The 23,216-nt window shown below is 39.3% G+C and overlaps 1 protein-coding gene across 1 annotated transcript in view; it reads left to right on the forward strand.

The window, feature by feature from the left end:
- Window positions 1-15,085, forward strand: part of IL7R (interleukin 7 receptor) — a 28,470-nt gene extending 13,385 nt beyond the window's left edge. Inside the window, exons 3-8 of the mRNA XM_031030420.2 lie at window positions 2,170-2,327; window positions 6,792-6,949; window positions 8,991-9,153; window positions 10,075-10,168; window positions 11,057-11,132; window positions 11,543-15,085. Of these exons, the coding sequence (XP_030886280.1) occupies window positions 2,170-2,327; window positions 6,792-6,949; window positions 8,991-9,153; window positions 10,075-10,168; window positions 11,057-11,132; window positions 11,543-12,046 (1,153 nt within the window). The 3' untranslated portion in view covers window positions 12,047-15,085. The remainder of the gene's footprint in view (window positions 1-2,169; window positions 2,328-6,791; window positions 6,950-8,990; window positions 9,154-10,074; window positions 10,169-11,056; window positions 11,133-11,542) is intronic.
- Window positions 15,086-23,216: the final 8,131 nt, after the last annotated feature.

Raw genomic sequence — 23,216 nt, forward strand, 5'->3', positions numbered from 1 at the left:
AATTTTCTATTTGTCTTTGTTTTTCAGCCATTTGACTGTGATGAGCCTAGGTATAGTTTTTTTCAGATTGATCCTGCTTGGATTTGCTGAGTTTCTTAAACCTAAAAATAGACATTTTTGTTACATTTGGGAAATTTGGAGCCATTATTTTTTATCTATTTTTTTTCATCCAAGTACTTTATCTTTTCTTGTTCTGGAATTCTAATTACATATTTATTTATCCCCTTGATATCATCTTATACATCACTGAGCATTTGTGTTATTTCAGACTGAAAATTTGCTATTGCTCTATCTTCAAGTTCACTGATCCTTTCCTCTGCCATCTTCAATCTGCCATTAAGCCCATGCAATGCTCTCAGGGCATTTTTACAAATTTTAGATTTACTTGTCAGTTACAGTATTTTCATCTGGTTCTCTTTTACAGTTTCCACTTCTCCACTAACATTACACATCTATTCAATCATTATGACCATATTCTTTGTTTAGCCCTTGAACATATTTACAAAAGCTACTTTAAAATCCTTTTCTGCTAATTCCAACATCTGGTCACTTTAGGGTGGCTGCTTTACATTGACTGCTTTTTGTCTTGACTATGGGTCTCATTTTTCCTTTTTTAGTCATTTGTAGTAGCTTTTGAATGTAGGAAGGCACTATGGGTAATAGGTTTTCTGGATTCTGTTAACTTCCTCTTCTGAATGTTAGTTTTAGCTCTGTTAGTTTGTTAACAGGACTGGATTAATCTTCAAATTCTCTTTTCTTTTGAGACAGCACCTAAAATCTCAGCTCAGTTCTTTCTAGAGCCATCTAGCTATTGTTAGCCCATGGTTTCCTTGGAGTCTCTTCCATACTTGACAATTAAAGGGACATATAATGATATGAGCAGAGTTTATATGCAGATCTGGTGACTTACATCTCCACAGCTTCCTCATTTCTAGGCTTTTCCCCATAAAAATATCCAGCCATGCAAGCAGTCCTCTGACTTCTAAAGACAATAAAATTGTGGCTTCCCATTAGATTCTAGATGTCTATCACAGTGTGACCTTAGGAGTGTCATCAAACAAAGAAAAAGAAAAAAGCAGAAACAAAGATCTCATCCACCTTTTTTTAAAGGAGAAAGTTCCCTCTCATTTCTGCATATTTTTGGTTACTCTCTAAAGCTTTTAAATAGGATTTCCAAAAAATAGCTTGTCCAAGGTTATAATATATAATTATATATTAGAGGACTAGTATGATATAAGTTGTTCTGCTATTACTGGAACTCAAACTTATAATTTTTATTTAAAAAGTGTAATGTGGAACTTTTTAAAAAAAGATTTTATTTACTTATTTGAGAGAGAGAGAGAGAGTGCACACGAGTGGAGGGAGGGGTAGAGAGAGAGGGACAAGCAGACTCCATGCTGAGCAGGGAGCTCAATCCCAGGACCCTGGGATCATGATCTAAGCCGAAGACAGATGCTTAACCAATTGAGCCCCCCAGGTGCCCCAATGAGGAGCTTTTGATGTTAGTTGTACAGTAGGTAACAATCTCTCTTCCTCATTTTCATGAAAGTCTGATCCTAACTGGGAAGAGGAAGTGACAGAAGTGACAGAGTTCAATTCCTAGAGCATAGCTATTGTCTGTTAAGGTAGGGAATATGGAAAGAGGGTTGCTTTTAAAGTCTGTTGATGAGGTAAAAGTGGAGCACAGTCAAAATTACCTTTGAAAATCCCTAAATTACCCATTAAGTATTTATGGTTTTATGTATACAATCCTTTAGACTATTGTATCCTTTCCTTTAACTTTTTTTGGTCAATGTTTCTTTACAGGTTTTATTTTCTCAATTTATTTCTGCAGGACATCAAAAAGCGCAATTACCTTCTCATCTAAACAAAGTATTTGTTTTTCAATGATTGATTCTTAAAAAATAGGAATTTTCCATCTTTTTCATGAACATGCTTTGATGGTTCAGATTCAGTTGCATCTAATGCCTGAATATATCATCACTAGGTCTGATGGTAGCAAGAAGCCACATTATTTAATTCTCTTTCTCTCTCTTTCATAAGCACCCACCCATCTGCATATCTATGGACAGAGTTGAAGTCACACAACTAAAATGTATGTGTAATGCTATTCTATTGTATACAGAAACTCCTACTTGATTTAAGATGGTTCCCTTTTTGTTCCTACAGTGGGGCCCTTTTGAATGTAAAATGCCTGACTTTTGATAAACTGCAAGAGATGTATTTCATTAAGACAAAGAAATTCTTACTCATTGGAGACAGCGAAATACATGTGAAGCTTGGAGGAAAGAACATAACTTCCAAGAAATTGAACATAGTCAAGATAGGTAAGAAGTTGTATATAGGGGGATGATTGCTATTTGGGGATATATGAAGACACTGATTCTCTCTGGACTTTATGTTAAAAGTAGACAAATCATGAAAGTTATATTCAATAAAGAATAGCAAATCCCCTAATGGAAGGAATTTTTTAAAGAAATGAAAGTTGTGAAGCATATGCCACTAATTCTTACTACAAGAGAATTCTGAGGGTCTTCAAACTCAGCTATGAAGGATAGTGACTGCAGAAAGAGTTCATCTGTGTGAAGTTTCACTGGATCTGGGCCTCTGCCATCCACCAATGTATGTCCTTTCCTTCCTCATCTTACCTTCTTTTGAATTCCTTATAGTCTTCTTCCCACATACCCACCATATTCTGAGTGTGTTTTGTTAAATTATCAAGTTATTTTTAAAAGTAAATATGACTTCTGTATTAGAATTCTCCAGAGGAAACAGAACCAATAGGAGATATAGATAGATAGATAGACAGATGATAGAGAGATGATAGATAGATAGATGATAGATAGATGGATAGATAATATGTAGATAGAGAAATAGATATGAAAGAGATTTATTTTAAGGAATTGCTCATATGATTGTTGGGGCTGGCAAGTCTGAAATCTATAGGGAAAGCCAGAATGCTAGGAACTCAGGTAAGATTGGATATTTCAGTCTTGAGTCCAAATCCCATAGGGTAAGGTCATGGTCTGGAACCTCAAGCAGGGTCTCTATATTGCAATCTTGAAGCAAAATTGCTTCTTTTCGGGAGATCTCAGTCTTTGTTTTATTTTTTTAAGTTTATTTATTTATTTATTTAAGTAATCTCTACACATAACATGGGTCTTGAACTCATGACCCAAGATCAAGAGTGGCATGCTCTTCTGAGTGAGCCAGCAAGGCACCTCAGTCTTTGCTTTTAAAGCCTTCATCTGATTGCATGAGGAGCACCACATTATGGAGGGTAATCTGTTTTATTCAAAGTGTACTGAGTTAAATGTTAGTCAAGTCTTAAAAAAAAAATGATACTTTTGGACTAGTATTTGACCAAACAAGTGGGCACCACAGCCTAGCCAAGCTGACACATGAAATTACTATCACATCTTCCTAAGAGACTTATTACTGAGAAGTGAGGCATAGCCAATCTAATGTGGCTTAGGATATTCATATTACAATTTGCCAAAAAAGATATAATTATATTTCAAATAAAATTATAATCTGAATCGGTAAACTCAACTACATGTTTCCTTTGGCTCTATATAATATCCATATACATAATAATATGAATTAGTAAATCCATTCAATTACCTGGTTATAAGTCTATATTAATTACAAATTCACCATTTGGTTACCAGGCAAGTAAATCAAAGTAATCAGAAAGATTGGGAATATAGACACAAGAAGTTTTTTTCCCATTACTTACAGATTATGACCCTGGGGTGAATAAAGTTCTTTTCAAAACCTCAGAATGTCTAAGCCAATTACAATGCATCAGTGCAATAGAATAATAACTACCCGCATTTATTCTACCTATGGGTATTTATAGATGAAACAATATACACAGGGGGAAATTGGCCAAAGTAATTGAAGAGATGCATTCTTTTGCTGGTTTTAAATACTATGACTCACTCTCTCTCCTTATTCTCGACCCCTTCTTCAGCACTCGAAAAGAAAATCAAAGGTAAGAGAGCAATACTCATTAGAGACAAGAAGATGAGAAACTTTGAGTCTATCTTAGCTTTGCGTCACTAAATTGGTAAAAGCAAAAGTTCTACCTGTGAATAATTATCCTGTAAAAAGGCAGAGATAGTGAAAAAGAGACTAGGCAGAGGGTTGTGCATGTTGTCCACATAGCAACATAGGCCACAACCTATGTGAGTACTATCTAAGAAAGTGGTAACAACAACAAGGTAATTCTGAGTATGGGACACAAGCAAGCTGGGTTTTGTCATTTGTAGACATAGACTGTTATGGATGGATGGTTAGTGCACTGCACAAGAGCATGATATCTAAAGTTTACCACTGGAATTGGAAATATTTATTCACTTTTCCGAGAAAAGGTACAGAGTGCAGAGATTCTCAGTCTTCTGACAGATCCTGGCATTTTAGAAAGTGAGCATGTGAATACTCAGGACTCCAGGTGGCACCCTGTCCATCTGAATTCCCAAATCATACCCAGTGCTCTCAGAGGCCCATTTTCCATACCCCAGCAGAAACAAACCTAACAAGCCACATCTGAGGGTCTAAAGGAGAAAAGCAGTTGTGCTCACACCTGGTAGCATGGGCCCCTGTGAACTTGGAGTTATGAGCCTCGTGGGGCTTTGGAAAGCACCCGTAAGCAAGCAGGATGAGAGTTAGCGGAGGCATGTCGCTCAGTAGTACCTTCTTCTGGTTCTTAAGGTGATATTTCATTGGCAGAACTGTCATTTAATTGAATTTAAACTGGAAGCCCCTGATTGAGCCCTAGACCAGAGTTCCCCTGCAACCACCTGGCCCTCACTTCTCCTTCTTTAGGTGTGGTCCCTCTGATAAGGCTAGAGGGGCAGCTTCCTCCCTTCCCATTTGCCTTGGTGGGATAAATCTATATTATTGTTCAGATTGTTTCCAGAATAAATTAACTTATAAAAATTTTGCTTGAGGAATGAGCAACTTTTTCTAATGTGCTCAAAGACACCCTTTGGGCCAGAGACAGACCTGTTTGGAGGATACCTGGACAAGCCAGTGTGAGATAATGGAGCACAGAAACAAAAGCTAAAATAAAGAAGAACAAGCCTCAGAATCAGACAGAATTGGATTTAAATACTATCAAACCATTTTATAGGAGCCTGAACTTAATTAACCTCTCTGAGACTCAGTTTCCTCATCAGTATAGCAGTAATTAGGGATTGTTGGTGGAAGCTTGTGTAAGTAAAGCACTTGGTGCTTAATAGGTATATAATCAATATCAGTCTGTTCTTCCCTTAATTCTTCCATGATTGGGAGTCCCTTGGGAGATGGGAATGAGGCAAGGAATTCAGTGTCAGAGGTTTCATTGAGAACGTGAATCTTAATTATTCCCTTGAATGAAAAGTAGGAACTGGCTTGGCAGGTATAAAGGGTTGACAGGATTCTCTGTTGGTTTGTTTCTTTATACCCACCCGCCTTTCCCCTTGTTTCCCCAGAGCACCTTCCCTTTCTATAGTGCATCTAAGAGTAAAAAAGAATAAACTCCCTCTTTTATAAGACATCAAAGGGCAAAGGAGACACTTCCTCTTTTTCAGGATCTCTGGGGCAATGCAAGGAAACCTTAGGTGGTTACCACTATAAGCAAGTGACTACAATAAGTGAGCCAAATTCACCACGTGAGTTCACTTTACTGGGTCAGCAAGTCGGCCTTAAAGCCCAAGTCAGATAGCTTAGAATCAGTCTACAGAGGAAGAGTTTGATGAACACGTACTCTTCCATTAACAATGGGGTTAGCTTAGATTTTAGCCTATATGCTGCCCATCTCTGTCTGAGACCAGCTATGCAAAAAAGTGGCTGTCCTATCTTTAGACAGCTAACTACCACCCCAGGCTTTGGTGATAGAGCAGCTAAGAACCCAAGACAGGAAAGTCCCTGGAAAATGGTGGGGAGGCCACATGACACACATGCTTTTCGAGGAATTTAGTATCTTTATCTGGGTTGGTTCTGCCTAGAATAAAACCTATCTCCCTCCAATAGCATTTCATACATGGTGCGTGTGATCCTAAGAGGAATTTTGCATGGCAGGCAGACGGAAGAGACCGGAGAAGAATTTAGAGCTAATACAAACTAGACTGAAGTCACACTGGAAGTTATGAGCTTAGGGCCAGGATGCAGACCCTCAACTTCTACATAGCTGAGGTGAGGTACAAGGCTCCCAGCTTACAATCTGATTTTATTGGAATAATGAGGACTCCAAGTTTAAATACTCCTGTTTGGGGGCTAGTTAGTAGCAAGTTCTCTAGTATTCAAAAGGCAAAGAGAATATGTTTTGGTGTAGAATTAGCACTAGCTGCTATAACAAATAAGCCCTAAAACATATGATATCTCAAACACCAGAATTTTATTTCTTGCTCACATAAGAGCCAAAATGGGTATTTCTAATCTGTGGGTGATGCTCCTCCAAGCAATATTCAGAGTTCCTCCATCCTGTGGTCCCACTGTCTTCAACATATGACTCCAAGTGGTGGAAAGGCAATAAGCAAAGGGCCATACATGTAAGGTTTCTGGGCCAGGATGGGAGGTGGTGCACATCACTTCTCCCCACATTGTGCTCAAGACCGCACCCAACTGCTGGGGAGGCTGAAAAGTGTAGTCAGGCTGTGAACCAGGAAGAAGAAGAAATGGTTTTCTGAACTGTTGCTCAGTTACTGACCCAGAAAAAGAATGTGATGTTCAGAATAGATGAACTTTAAAAAGTATAATTATTTTCTTGACTGCCCTATAGACTGACCTCCTTTTTTCCTTTCCAGTTAAACCTGAGGCTCCTTTTGACATAAGAGTCATCTATCGCGAGGGAGCAAATGACTTTCTGGTGACATTTAACACATCTCACTCACAAAAGAAGTATGTGAAAGAATTAATGCATGAGGTAGCCTATCGCCAGGAAAAAAATGAAAATGACTGGATGGTATGTAGATTAACTACATTTATCTATTATGACATTCATAAAGATGTATATATAAATATACTTAATAAGTAAATTTACATAAAATACACAAAATTATAAAATACATAAAACTATAAAATAAAAACTTAATGTTATAAATTTTATGGTCCCAGAGGTACATTCACCTGGGGAGGGTCCCTAGCAATTTTGTGTTCAAAATATACTTTTTCCTGAAAGGAGCTCCCCAAAGTATAAAAGCTTCAGGTTTCACAAAACCTAGATCTTCTCTGGGCCATCCCATTCTAGCTCTAATTTTTTTTTCTTGCTCTATTTTTTGTTTTTATAATGTTTCTAAATTATGCAGTTGATTGGCAATATAGATTAAGACCAAATCAATCCTCTTTATTTGGGGGGGGTCTCAAAAAGTATACAACTCTCACTGGCAAATCAGGCGAAAACCATCACCAACTCATAGCCACAGTTTAGTTCACAGGAGTTATGGAAGCAGCCTGAAGGAAGGAGGGCAGTGGAATATTTTTCTTCATTTTTTTTTTAAGCCTGAGTTCTTCATCCTCAAAGTAAAAAACTTCATTTGTATCATAATCTGGAGGATTATTTAGACTCCATGAGTCACTGTCGTTGGAATGGTCTGCTGTCCCTGAAATCTGTCTTGGGGAAAAGATGGGAGAAAAGTAGAGAGTCCCAGATTTTCAGGTTCCTCTGAACCTACTGGCTTAACTTCTGTCCTTTTCGTATCACATGAGCAAAAACCAGATGATGGCTTCTCTTTCTCAAGGTGAAAAGAGTATCTACTTATCCATACTGTTCCCTTTTCTCAGGCAAAGATTAGACTTCTTTGTCTGCAGCATGCTGCTGTACAGTACTTACATTAAGTGTAATGTCTGCCCTAAACAGCCTTCTCCCTCCTTCTACGCACCCACTGCACAAACTAGACTATGTTGATCCTGCCCTTTTGAGTCTTCATCTGAAAATTACACCAGTGGAAAAACACCTACAGTGGAGAAAGGAAGGATGTTGAATAAATGATATTAGGACAGTCAGTTCGCTTCTTGTGGAAAAAATTAAGTTAATGCCTAACTTGCTCCATATTAAGAAATAAAATAAAAAGATGATTTAAGGAAATTATGTAAAAGTGAAACTCTAAACAAGGCAGAAAAAATATAGGTAAATGTTTATATAATCTTGAGATGAAGAAGAATATTCTAAGCATAAAAGCAGTAAAAAAAAAAAGCAAAAGATGGATACATGTGACTACATAAAAATAAAGGCTTATAAATGTCAGCACACACAATAATCAAAGTCATAAGGCTAATTAGAAATTAGGATTAAATTGTCACACATACAACTGACAGATGATTAATATCCAGCATATTTAAAGAGGTCTTATAAATCATTAAGAAAAGGACAAATGTAACAACAGAAAAATTAGCAAGAAACTTGGAAATGTCTCATAAATTAGAAATACATAAATTCAATAAATATATGAAAACTAATTGAATAAGTATAAATATAACATAATAAAAAGTATAAATGTAAATAGCAATGGAATATTAACTTTTTACCGATCAAATTGAAAGATGCTTTTTTTTTCTTAAGGGTGATACACATTTTTGAAGATACTGTTGTCTCTCTATTGCTATTTGCAATGTAGGATGGTATCTTTCTAGAGAGAAATTATTCCTGCTCACTAACCTTACCATTCCCTTTTATTTCCATTTGGAATGTGAAAGGGGAGAAGAAGAAAAAGAAAAAAAAAAAAGAAATTGAATGTGGAAATGAAGGTGGGAGCCTGGGAGTGATTTATATCCTCCTGGAGTGGGAGAGCCCAGCTCACCTGAACAAAGACCCATGGTACTGTTGCCCTCCTTGACCACTGGTAGCATCATTTATGAGCTTACACATGGTCCTCCCCGTGTCATAGCTCCTTTTCCTAGTGAGAGTACCCATGTGACTAAAGGCACTCAACTTGAAATGATTCAGGGGATCTGGGCAGCACTTCTTTTTCAATCCTAAAAATGTAATGGCATGTTTTGCTCTTTAGCGTGTGAACTTATCCAGTACAAAGCTGACCCTCCTACAGAGAAAGCTACAACCTGATGCAATGTATGAGATTAAAGTCCGGTCCATCCCTAATGCCAACTATTTTCAAGGCTTCTGGAGTGAATGGAGTCCAACTTTCCACTTCAGAACTCCAGAGATCACAGGTGGGAAGTGACCGAAGAGTCTTTGTGCCCTGCATAGTGCTTTGCCTGTCAAAGTGTGTGAGCAAGAGTAAGAGCCAGAGAGGGGAAATGAACCCACAAGTTAGGACTCCCGGAGGGCATTCTTTCACTGTCTTTAGAGAATGACCTGCCATCTTTGCCCCTTTGGGGAAGAACAAGGAAGTGGTGGGAGCGGGGCCCTTAGTCGTTGATTAAATGACTCTACTAGTACCATCAATGACTCTATTGACCTAGGTGCCCGTGGGAATTGCTACTAATTCTGAACAAAATGCCCACCTACTACCTCCACTGAATCAACTTAGATTGGAATCCCAATGGCTGGTCTCTGTAAAGGCCCTCTAGGGAACACCTTTGGTGATGGAAGATGGGCAAGCAAGTGCTGCTCTTCCATGTCTCCTTTTTCAGAATAACAAAGATATCCATGTGGTCTAGGAAGAGAGAATTGCCAGAAAAAACAAAGAACATGGCTCAGGCAGGCCCCTGAGGAACCAAAACACTGCACACATACCTTCTCTTTGAGGTATGAGGGGAACCGTTCTGCCATCCCAGCCTCCCATTCTCAGACGGGAAATTGCCGAGTCTGCAATGTAGAGCATCCACCTCATCATTCTCCTATTGAGCTTCCTTCTCTTGGTGGTGGGAGTTGGGGAGAGATTGCTGCCAGCCATAAATGCCAGATGAGGTCTTATGACAGATGTTCTAGACCTGGTCACCCAATTCAGTGCCACTTACTGAAGCCAAAATTCCTAGTGCATAAAGCTAGTGTATCATCCTATTCACTGGAGAGCGACTTTGAAGAAATAATAAATGGTCCTAAGTTACTAAATAAATTCAAAGTACCCTGAAAGCCTCCCCCACTGCATGGTTAATGATTGCTAACCAAGATCTATCCTTACATTCCAGGGAGGATGGATCCTGTTTTACTAACTATTAGCATTCTGAGTTTCTTCTCTGTGGCTCTGATGGTCATCTTGGCCTGTGCGTTATGGAAAAAAAGGTGAACTTTAACTAGTCAAGAGGATGGTTACATGGAGCCCCAGACAGTTGGAGCTGAAACCCTATTTACTGATGAGAAAACTACAAAGGGGAATAAGACATTTCAGGGATTACAGTGCCCACATTCCTCCCTAGCCTGGGGAACTGGTGAATTTCAACAGTTAATTTCATAAAGCGTTGAAAACATGTAAATTAGACATAGGGCAAACCCTCCTCCCCAACTTTTTCTCCTAAAGAAATAGGAACTATGTCTCCAAAATGTCTGGGCGGCTGGGGGTACCCAGGGAAAATGAAGAATGTATTTGAAGGCTTGAATTTCAACACATGACTTCATGGGACTTTTACATTCTACCCCATGACAGAGCCATGTTTGCATCATTATAAAAATGATCCTTTTAACACATACCTTCAAGTTATTAATAGTCTAGGAAGACTCCCACAGCACAGACTCCAACTTGAAAAGAATATCCTAAAGCAATTTCCCTGGGTGACTTAGATAATATTCTTCATCTCCACCAGAATAAGAGCAGAGGAGTTGCTGCCAGTAGAGAGGAGGAATAAGATGACAACACCTATATTAGGAGTAGATGAACAGGGTGAATGTTGGTTCCATAGCTACACCATTGCCAAACCCTCACTGTTCCTCTTCCCCAGGGCTCTCTCCCAGAGGTGTTCACGGAGATCACTGACAATAACCCCTCTGTGAATTGATAGGACACTGGGGCCCAGGGAAAGCAAGTCACTTGTCCAAGCTCACCCACCTATAGTTGTGGCAGAGCCAAGACTACAAACCTGCTCTTCTGATTTCTGGCTCAGAATGAGTGGAAAGACCTACTGTGCATGCTCCCTCACCATTCATTTCCTCTCTGTCAATGTCCTCTTATTTCAGAATTAAACCTATTGTGTGGCCCAGCCTCCCCGATCATAAGAAGACTCTGGAACAGCTGTGCAAGAAACCCAAAAAGGTGAGTGCTTCTGGTGCTTCTACCACAATGTTGGAGGCATCCCAGTAGCCAAGAATGATATTGCAGGATAGGGAAGAGTTCAACCATAAGTTTTGGTCTTTTGTGCACCCCATGACTAGGGTCCCTCATGAGATCCGGGCTGTACCTCCCTAGAGGTAGGAAACTAAAATGAGATACAAGTCTCAGAAGTCTCCTGGGCTTCCCCAGGGCAGGAGGGCATAGCCAGTCACTTCAGACTCTGATGTGTCAGAGTGTCTCCAGAGGCAGAGTCAACTAGAACATGTGGGTAATTTTCTGACATTCTCTGGTAGACCCCTGTCAGAAAGTTCTTTACATCCTCCCATGAACTGAACCTTTGCTCGTGTGTCCCTTTGGAGCACTCTAAATGCCTTTTCTCTTTTCTGGTGCAGAATTTGAATGTGAGTTTCAATCCTGAAAGCTTCCTGGACTGCCAGATTCATAAGGTGGATGGCATTCAAGCTAGAGATGAAGCAGAAAGCTTTCTGCAAGACACTTCTCCTTCACAACTAGACGAGTCTGAGAAGCAGAGGCTTGGAGGGGGTATGCAGGGCCCCATCTGGCCATCGGAGCATGCAGCCATCACCCCAAAAGCTTTCAGAGGAGATTCACCCTTTGGATGCCTGGCTGGGAGCATCAGTATGTGTGAGGCCCTTGTGCAACCCTCTTCCAGGTCCCCAGACTGCAGGGAAGGCTGCAAGAATGGGCCTCATGTGTACCAGGGCCTGCTGCTTGGCCCTGGAACTACAAATAGCACCGTGCCCACTCCATCTACTTTCCAGTCAGGAATCCTGACACTGAACCCAACTGCCCAGGGACAGCCCATGCTCACTTCCTTGGGATCAAGTCAGGAAGAAGCATATGTCACTATGTCCAGCTTCTACCAAAACCAGTGAATTGTCAGAAACACAGGACTGGAACCATGATGACCCACAAAGATGACTAAGCTCCTACTTACTTCCCCTTGCAGCACAAAGAAGAAAAAATTAATGCCAGCCCTCCATATAATCTACAGGATTCAGAAACATAGCTTGGACCACTCCTCCCCACTCCAGGGCATTTGGCTTGAGGCAGGAGCACTCTGCTTCAGGCAACCCAAATTAGTCCATTATTTCAGAAAGAAAAAGAAGCAGGAAAGAATTAAAGAAAGGATAGGGAAGAGGAGGGAAGGGGATGGAAGGTAGGAGGAGGGCAAGGGAAGACAGAGGGAAAGGAGAACAGCGCTGATAGCTACCATTACTAGGACTCACTGTGTATCCTGTGCTCTACACAGCTTGTCTCCCTGCATCTTCATGGTAATCCTGGGCACTGGGGCAATTGTTATTATTATTATTATTATTCTCTTTTCTAATAGATGATGAAACTGAGGCTTGGGGGCGTTAAGTAACCTGTCCACTTTGTCCCCACTCAGCGTGGAGTTTGATGGCTGTAGTCTAACTGTGGTTTCCCCCGCCAAGCCATATGCCTTCCCCTTGACTAGAGGCTATCCCATTCACAAGTGCCAAACCTCACTAATAACGAACGGGTGACTATAAAATTTATTGTCCAAATTGGGTCACTTTTGAAAGTGAAAGGGGAAGTTATAAATACTCATTCCAGGACAAGCAGCATAAGCCAGGATTTTCCTAGACACATAGGGAAATGGCCACCAAAACGAGAAAATGCTAAGAGAAAGAAAGGGTCATATAGTATGTGAACTACCATGACCAGCCATGTCTACGAAAACTGAAGAAGGCAAGAAAAAACCACGAATTCTATTTGATTTTGTTTTTTCTGAAAAATGAAAAGCCCAGAATTTCTATTGTTAGTTATCAAGGGCATGATTCTCTTGCTACCACCACTCAGCTGCATCCACCGATAATAGAAGAATCTGTTGCCAGCTCTGGACACAGGGGCATTTGAGCAATAAGCCAGGAATAACTTTATATCTGTGTAGAGACTGCCCCAACCCAAATGTGTCTACAGACTGTCCTGAGTTTTATGGCCTTGTATCTTGCCACAAGCTTCAGGGAGAACTATAAGCATATGCAGTGAATGAGCCCGACTTGGCCCTGTTCTTGAAGATAAAGATGATCTGACATGTGTCCTCTTGCATTTCTTGGTCTAGATGAATTTCTAGTGACTATCTCAAACCAAGTCAAGGCAGCTGAGAAATTGCAACCCAGGGGAGAACAGCAGAGTCCTCTCCCACAGGCCTCCAGCCCTTGGGTACATGCAGAACCACACAGGGCAGCTGAGGCACAGGAAATCATGAAGGGCATAGATCCAGGGTTTGGCTTGGTTTTGTTCAGGGGTTTGTTGCTGTTGTTGTTGTTGACATTTTGTATCTTTTTGTTCTGTTTTTAGTTTGTTGGGGGGTGACCTGTTTTTGATTTTCTTGTTTGTTTTGTTTTGTGATATCTGGGAAGGGGTTTTAAATTTTGTTGAACAGATCTTATCTGCTGGCTTAGAGGCCTAATGATAATAAGATCATTTATTCTTCCATTGGACATTGTACTTTCCAAATCCTTTTCTCTGAATCAGTAGTGGTGAATATAATCTCACATTCCCTTAGATTTGCTTAGTGCTTTTGTGATTTTCAAAGCATTTCCATAAGCATTATCCCTTTCATTTCCTTGACAAGTATTTATGGGTAGGCTGCTATATGCCAGCCACAGAGTTGGGTGTAGGGTATCTAAGACAAATAAAGTTGGGGGCCTTATAAAGTGGAAAAATCTAATGAAAGTGGCAGCTTTGTAAACAAATGATTATAATCACACAAAGTGCTATCATAGAGGCATGTTCAAAGTACCCTGTTGAAGACAATCAAGAAAAAATGCCAAAAAAGTGATACACATCTACGGGGAGGAAAAGCCCAGAATCTGTCTGGTGTGTCAGCAGCAGAAGACCTTTTCCACCAGGTGGACATGTGTTCTTTACCTTTTGTAGAAATGGGAACCAGGTCTCAAAGAGGAGGTCATCACAGAAAACCTCATGCGAGCCTGGTTCTCTTGTACCTTATCCACAGAAGTCCCATGAAGTGTGTCGTTAGCTTTGACTTATGGGAAAATTGGGGCACAGAAAGGACAAGTAAGTTATTCCACCTTAGGTGTGAGGTCAGGACTGAAAGCCAGAAGTTTGTTTCCCTGACATAGTAGACAATCTCTCAAAGAAATGAGGGGATAAGTCTAGAGGAAGATCCAAGTCACTCCAGCTCTAAAATCCCGTGTTTCAGTATTGTTGGGCACAGATTATCATTTGAATTTCGTGTGTGAATGTCTGTCTGTTACTGGAGGAATTTAAAATCCATGTATTATCCTCTTATAATCATAACTGCTGCTCATGTGTGATCTTATACTCAGGAACATTGAATAATATCAGATTACAAGTCCGTTCTGACCAACCCTCTTTTGGATTTCATTAAGAAAGAAAAGCTGGTGAGAGACAACGCAGAAGGCAGTGATGTAAACTGCTAGATCTATATAGTGTGAAATGAGAGCTGTTAAACAGGCAGTTCATTTGGTCAATTCAACAATCCTGGCTGGACCTAGAGAGTCTTGGCTTATCCAACCGATTTTCCACTAGCCATTGCCTCTCCTGTCCTTCTGGTTTCCATGGAAACTGGCTTCAGAAAAGCCAAAGATGGGCTATTTCAGATGCGCCTACTTGTGTTTTCATAGCACTTCTAGAGGGGCTAGAAGACGAAACTGACTGGAAAGGTGGTGAGAATATGTGGTAAGACAACTGGAATGGGGCAGATCCGATGGTATTTGTGTCAGCTCAGTGGTTTTTCTTTGGGATTATTCTAAAAACTCTCTAGCATTCACTACAGTGAAGGTCTCTGATTGGACCGTGTACCTCCCATGTGCATTACAAACATTTTGCAGAGCTGCTAAGTATCTAAGTATCCAGTGTGTGTTACCATCTCATATTTAATTAAATGCTATGGAACTCTCTGTGCCTGTGCTTGTCTTCTGTGAGGAATAGGGGCAGAATGGGCGACAATTCTCCCCAGCCACTGAACACATTCTGGTGTCATTTGCTGTCATTTTATATATGGATCTTCAGGGAAAACTCACTCAGTGATTAAGTAATGAATTAACAAATTAAGGAATTAACAGCAATTTGTTGAGTATCTGCTTTGCGTTCCTTTGTTCTGTGCTAGGCACTGGAGTTACAGAGATGAGATGCACAGTTTCCAGCTCACAGTCACTGGGGGGCAAATACACATAGGAACAGTCACAATGTCATATCACAGCCTTGAAGGCAAAGTATCATCAGGGTTCTCAGTAAACACAGTACCTAAGATCCAGAAGGCACTCAATCATAACATGGAATGAATGAATCAGCATGTTAGTGAATGATATTGTATTAGTCAGTGTGCTTTCTCATCACCATCCAGGATATAATGATGCCAGGCTAGGATGCTCAGAGGCAGGCACTGCATCCCTGAGAGAGTAGCACATCTGGGCAGCCACGTGTAAGGAGTCGGTTGTCTTCCCCATCCACAGTTACCTCCCCAGCTGCACTCTTAACCACTGTAACCACAGATGTGGGGAAACAATAGGGTGGGGGAAAGAATTTTCCAAAGCTTCATTTTTCTGGTGAATATCTGCATTTAATTTTGTTTATTCACTTATTTGGTTTATTTTTGATGCACATTGCAGTCTAATTTAACTTTGCATCTTAATGGCTTGTGGCATTTGTATGGGATTTGTGTATAGCTTGCAATGAGGCAGCTGTTCAGGCAAAGAAAGTATGATACATAAAACTTGGTGGATCAGAGGAATACATTAACACTCACAAAGCAACTGGTGAAAACAAATGTGAAGCAAACAACACATGAAGCCCCTGAGGTTTGAAAAATAAAATTTTGATGCTGACTTCTGCAGAAACACTTGAGTTGGACCCCTCAACTGTAAATTATGAGGGTCAATTCCTTTCTACTGTGGTAAAGATTTCTCAATGAGAAGAGAACTCACAGAGGCTGAGAAGGACTTTTTCTTTTTTTATGACAAATTAGTTGCTGCAAAGTATGAATTGGACTAGTCATTAAACAAAAAGGATAAATAATCAGAAAATATTTTAATATTAAGCTAGAGACACTGTTATCCATTGGTAACAGTGAAATATTTCCTTTATAGTTTAAGGAATAATTAGTTTTGATAAAAATTCAATAAGTGCTCTTCCATGAGACTGATGGATATACTATCAAGTCCCTTTTTTACACATCAATAAACTTTCATGGATTTAAATGTGAGGGTGCCAATGCAGATTTGAGTGATGCTTAGGATTAATTTTTTTAATAAAAAAAAAAACTTTAGTAAAATAAGAATAGAATATAAGCCAGGGTCATGCTCAATGGTGAAATATTAAAAGTACTCCACTAAACTTAGAAATAAAACAGAAGAAATTCCACTGTCACCACATTTAACATTCTTGAAATGCTAGAAAATGCAATTAGACAAGGAGAAAAAGTAAGAGGCATAAATATTAAACAGGAGGAAACTAAATGATTATTATTGGCAGATGAAATGATTGCATATCTGGAAAACACAAAGGGATCAAGTAAAAAAATACACTAAAAGACTTCATTAAGGTCTTTGATTATATTTCCGTATGTTGAATTATTTCTTTAAATCTTCATTGAATATTTATTAAAAACTAATACTTGCTTATTCCTCAAAATTCAAGAAACACAGATATATATGACAAAGCAAGTAAAAGACCTCATTCCCCAATCCCACTGCTCAGAAATAATCATATTTAATAAGCAATGTGTAGTTTTCCCCATCATATACATATGTACATATGCTATTGTTCTAAATATAATATGGAAAAATTCAAGAAGAGCCTGCACAAGTCTGGAGAAGAAAAGAATTGAAAAGAAACTAACTATATGAGTGATTTTGACATTTATTCATTTTTTAAAGACAATATAAATTACATTCGACAAAATGACAAAAATTTTCAGTGCAAAAAGCTACAAAGTTACTTGCCTAGAAATTATAGATATCCCTGGTTAGATTTTCCGTTTTTCTTCTTCTTTTCCTTTTTTTAAAATTTTTTGTTTTTTGTTTTTTGACAATCATAGACATAAACATAGAGAACCTATGTGTCCAGATCTAGATACTTATAAAAATTTCATTTACTTCTAATTAGTGGAGAAAAGGTAGATTATTTAATAGAGATTAGAGCAATACACTAGCCATTTATAGATAAAGGGGCAAGTATTAACCAACTTCTAAAATAAATCCAACATAGATCAAAGATATAAATAATTTTTAAAATGAAAACAAATATGCTAGAAAACATGGGCAAATCATTTTATACTCTTTGGATGTGAAAAGCATTTCTAAAAAAGGCACAAAACCCAGAAACCATAAAAGAAAAAGAGTGATACATTTGAGTATGTAAAATTTAAAATATTGGTAATTCCTTTATTGAATAAAAAAAATACATACAAAAAAAGAAAAGATAAAAATAAACTGGAAGAATATAGTAACTACAAGACAGGCAGAGTGCTAATATCCTTAGTATCCAGAGTCTTACAAATCAATAAGCAAAAATGAATAATTTAAGAGGAATATGGACAAAGCACATTAGGAGAGGGTTCACAAAAGTGAAATTTATTCTAAAAATATGAAGTATGCTCACTCTCATTCAGAATAAAAAGTGCAAATGAAATAATAAAAATTTTTTGCCTATTAGATTGTGAAACACTTTCTCCTGTATGGGAACTCTGAAACATAAGGTAAAGCATGTGGATAGGAAAGGGATAAAGAGTTGAGACAGTAATGCACCTCCTTCAGTCAAATATGAGGATAGATATGAGGCCACATTTACAGGGCAATACAGATGTTGTCCCTTTCTGAGGAAGCTCTCCTGTCCCATCCATAAAGCAGCAGGCCACAGATACCTTCTTTCCATTCCTTAATGAAATGGCTTTGTCTATACCTGTACTGGGAATTTTGGGGGAAAGAGAAGTGGTTGAGCAGTGGAAGGATTTCAATATTCATAGATCCCTTAATCTAATAGCAACAAATGTAGACATTTCTCATATGAATTTTTAAGTGGGAGAAAACACACACACACACACACACACACACTCACACTCCTTTCCTAAGCATGAAATTTAATTTTTTCCCTTCAGTATGATTGATCCAGCTAAAGTCATGTGTGCAACCCTGGACCAATGACAGTTACTAGAGAATGCCATGCACTAACTGGGTTGGAAACGGCTCACTCTCTGGACCTGGGGATGAGATAGGTACCTAGACAAAATAGGGATGAGAGGAATGAAATAAAGGATGTTAGAGAAGCAAACAAAAGTGTCTACTACAAAAGATATTTTTTTAAAGATTTTATTTATTATTTATTTATTTATTTTAGAGCAAGAAAGAGAGAGAGATAGTGAGAGAGAGAAACAATGCACAAGTGGGGGAGCGGCAGAAGTAGAGAGAGAATCTCAAGCGGACTCCCCGCTGAGGATGGATCCCAACACAGGGCTCGATCTCAGGACCCTGAGATCATGACCTGAGCTGAAACCAAGAGTCAGACACTTAACCAACTGAGCTATTCAGGCACCCCAGAAGATCTTTTTTAAAAGTATATTTAGAGAGAAGATAGAATAGTAGAGTTAGAATATGCTTAGAAAAAACTCTAGAAGGCAAAGCTCCAAAACGTTTTCAGTCATTATTATTAAGAAGAAGAATGGAATGATAAATGGAAATATAAAAGTAAGAGACTTTTCAATTACTGTTTTTGTTTTCTTTTCCTTTTGGAAGGGAGTGTATATGTTTTATTATTATAATAAAAATAATTAAAATAATAAAATGTTTCTCAATGTAATTCTTACTTGGAATTAAAACTATTATTTTTTTCTGTAAAGTTTATTTTTCTAGAATAACATTGATATTGACTTATTCAATTAAAAATGAGATTCTGCTGTTCTAGAGTCATAATCTGATTTCTTCTTTGTGTTATGGGTGACACAACAGTGAACTTCAAGATGCCCTATCCTCCCATCTTTTAAATAATTTCTGAATTCCAAATGATTTCTGAATTCCACCACAGTTCATTGAGCACCTCTTGTGTGCAAATTGCAGGGATAGGTGCTATGGAACAAGATGAAATTGTAACAGGGGCCCAAAGGTGCAAGAGCACCTGGCTCCAGGGGTCCCAAACAGAACAGGTTCAGCCACTCACCACTGACAAAATCCAGTAGTGAAACAAGAAAAGAATTTATTTCAGCGAGGCCAACACTAGGAAGACAGAGGACTAATGGCCCAAAGGCTGTCTCCAAAGTGCTGAAAATACTTCTAGGTTTATATAAGGAAAATGTGGGACAAAAGTTGGTGGGTATGTTTAGGTGAGCAGTAAAGATCAGGTCAATCATTGCTCCAGGGTCAATCCTGCGGGGTCTTGCTAGTATAGGGCAATTGTTATTGCTTGAGGGGGTGGTTTCGATTCCCAACATGGGATACTTTGCCTGCCAGGTCTTTTGCCTGAGTTAAGAGATAAGTTGGAAAAAAGAACTTAATTAGTTAGAAAGTACAGACTGAGGTCAAAATGGAAGTAAGTAAATTCATGTTTCAATATGACATGTCTCTATGGTTCACATCTCTTCTTCTTTACCCTATCTCCTATACTGTCTTGGTGAAAATCTCGTAATCCTGCCAAATGGTGTCCATATAAATTTTTGCTGTCCTTTATTGGTGCTTGGCAGCACTCTCTCCCTTCCAATGCCTTCCATGATTCCTGCCAAACCTTCACCTCTCCAAGTCCCTCCATTAAACCTCAGCCCTTCTCATTCCCAGCAGGTATTTTTGCCTTTACTTTGAGAAAACTGGGTCACGACTCTTTTTCCTCTCTTCCTATTTCCATCTACAAGTTCCCAAATTCCCATAAATCCCTACCATCTCTTCTCCCAGTCAAAGGATGAGATGCCCCTCTGTCAATAGAAGACCAAATCAACCATTACTGTCCTTTACTCCACCCTTCCCTCCCACTCCAGAACTTTGCCCCTTCAATTATCTGATATCTCCCATACCTTTGCTATTTTCATTACACTCATTGGCTTTTTACCTTCAAGATTTTCTTGTCCATCCAGACCTACACCCTGAGCTTTAGAATCATGTCTACTAAGCTGAACTTCAATGAGTAAATATATCATATGTCTTTTGTTCAAGGTTAAATTTCCAGCACCTAGGACAGTACTCACTGGTAGTACTGAATATTTGCTCAATAAATGCTTGTTGATTGAATGAATGAATACCCAACTGCCTATTGGATTTCTCACCTAGATATCCATAGATCTCAAAAGTGAGCTCTTCATCTACCCCACTGGTAGCTTCTCAAAGTTGTCATTTCCCAAGTATAGTAGAGAAGCTACCATGATTGGATGGACTTAAGAGACCCTGAAAAGAAGGATGGTAGATGTCTCAAGGATAGCCTATATGAACTGAAGTTATACCCTTCCCTTCCCCTGCTTGCCACATCTAAGAACCTTAGAACAGGGGGCACCTGGGTGGCTCAGTCAGTTAAGCATGTGACTCTTGGTTTCAGCTCAGGTCATGATCTCAGAGTCATGGGATCAAGCCCAGCATCAGGCTCTGCACTCAGAACAGACATCTGGAAATATATAGGTCAGAACAAATTATGGAGGCCTTAAATGCCATGCCATATGTCTGAACTCTTAAATGGGCTTGGGGAGTTACTGAATGTCTTTAAGAAATGAAGTGACATGATTGAACCTGAGTCTTAGGAGAAATCATCCTGGTATTAGCATGAAGGGTAGAGGAAAAGGTATAAGACTGTAGGCACAGACTTACCTGGGGACCATTTCTTTATTTGAAGTAGGAAGAATTCAACATGTGCCATGGGAAAGCAGAGAAAGGACACCAAAAAAAAAAAAAATCAGCTGACTCTAGAAAGTGAAGTAAAATAATAGCAAACCCTCCTATAGAGCTTATTTAGTACCGGCTAAAGTTCTAAGTGCTTTCCATATATTAACCCATTTAACATTCACCCAATTATATAGTTACTATTATCTCTACTTAGCAGATGAGGAACTGAGATGTGAAAGGTCAAGTAGTTCGCCTAAACTTATAAAGCTAGTAAGCCACACAGTCAGATTTTAAACCAGGCAGGCTGACTCTAGCATTTGTACTCTTAACCATTTCTTGGCAAGAGAGGGGACAAAGATCCTTGGGTTTCTAGCTCCTGTAGCCAAAGACACAGACTGAGATAAAAGCATGCTCAGTGCAAGTAGAAGATGGGATGGGATTAATGGAGGGCAGGGAAAGGAGTAATGAATTTTATTTTGGATCTGCTGATTTCAAGTGAACCTGAGCAACATGTGCAAATGTCTACTACCTGGGCTCTTGCAACCAAAGAAAGTAAAGTCTCCCTTCCTGCCATTTTTGGTAGCTGGCATTATGTGTTAGAGCTAATATCTTAATGATGCCCTGATTTTTAACTCTACTTGATTCTAAAATTTTTCCCTACAATTTTTATCTGTAATAATAGTCCACTTTGTCAGTATACAACTCTTTCAAACCCTGAAATCTTCCCATGATTTATTAAACTAGGATGATTAGTTATTCTGCTGAATTATTTCCATATAAGATGGTTCTGATTTAATTTTCCCCTCCAATATGAAACAAGAAAGTAACTGATGTCTGTGGTCACTTCACTGTGGCTTCAGTAAGGTACACTCCAAATAGCATGGAAATAAGATACCCTTCAAAGCAATATTATCTTTTTTTTTGTAAAGATTTTATTTATTTATTTGACACAGAGAGAGAGACAGCGAGAGAGGGAACACAAGCAGGGGGAATGGGAGAGGGAGAAGCAGGCTTCCCACTGAGCAGGGAGCCCGATGCGGGGCTCCATCCCAGGTCCTCGGGATCACCACCTGAGTCGAAGGCAGCCTCTTAACGACTGAGCCACCCAGGCGCCGCAGAGCAATATTATCTTTACGTGATGTTTTATATACAATTATTTAAAACAGAGGTACCTAAATTAACCTACAGAGACTAACATCACCCTCAAATGGCTGAGGCAGGCCAGATCCTGAGTGAGTTCATTGACATGTCTAACTGACATATCTACAGTGAAAAGTGTGTCCCTTCGATGGGTAGTTGCTGAGCTATGAAGCCCTGAGAAAGAGAGAGGTCAGGGAGGGAATCTTTTTTAGTTCCCTACAGGGATTGTTGTAAAAGAATTTTATGGTCTCACTGGCAAGATGAATGCAATAAACTGTCAGCCTAATTTCATTAAATATTCTAATCTTCATGCCCTTTGTTCTTATTCCAGTGACCAAAAAACCTTATCATTATGTTTCCAACAAAGATCTGCCTCTAGAGCAAAAATTTTCTCATTTACTAACATGGATAACCTGGTTCCAGTATGCGAGATAGCAAATAGCTACAACTCCCCGCAGAAAACTCCTGCATGGACATAGATGGAAAATTCCTAGCCCTAAACTGTAGAGGCAGATAAAGGATGAATACTTGCCTCAGTGTTGGTGTAGCATGAATTTCAAGATCTGGAATAGGGCCATAAGGCCAGTGACAAGGCTGGCTAAGTGGGGAATCATTACCTGATATGGTTATAGAAGCTGTTTTCTTGGTTGCTAACATGGCTAAGGAAAGAAAGACCCCAGTTCTATACTCCTCCAACTTGGCAAATATCTTACTCCACATGGGTTAGCAAGACCACCAAGCATGCCTCCCTAAGAAAACGGAAGGCAGGGGCACCTGGGTGGCTCAGTTGGTTAAGCATCTGCCTTTGGCTCAGGTCATGATCCCAGAGTCCTGGGATTGAGCCCCACATCAGGCTCCTAGCTCAGTGGGGAGTCTGCTTCTCCCTCTCCCTCTGCCCTGCTCATTCTCTCTCTCTTAAAAAAAAAATGGAAGGCAACGGGGACTGCTATTTTAAGGGGCAGAAATAGCTAGTGGTTCACTAAAATTTGTACTCTCCTGCTGTTGGATAGATTTGCACTGGCAGGAAGATTTCCTACACTTCCCAGCCTCCCTTGCACTTAGATATAATCAAGTGACTGTTAATCATCAACAAAATGCA

This window comes from Leptonychotes weddellii, chromosome 7 (assembly GCF_054177405.1).
Source record: "Leptonychotes weddellii isolate Sample4059 chromosome 7, ASM5417740v2, whole genome shotgun sequence".
Taxonomy (NCBI): domain Eukaryota; kingdom Metazoa; phylum Chordata; class Mammalia; order Carnivora; family Phocidae; genus Leptonychotes; species Leptonychotes weddellii.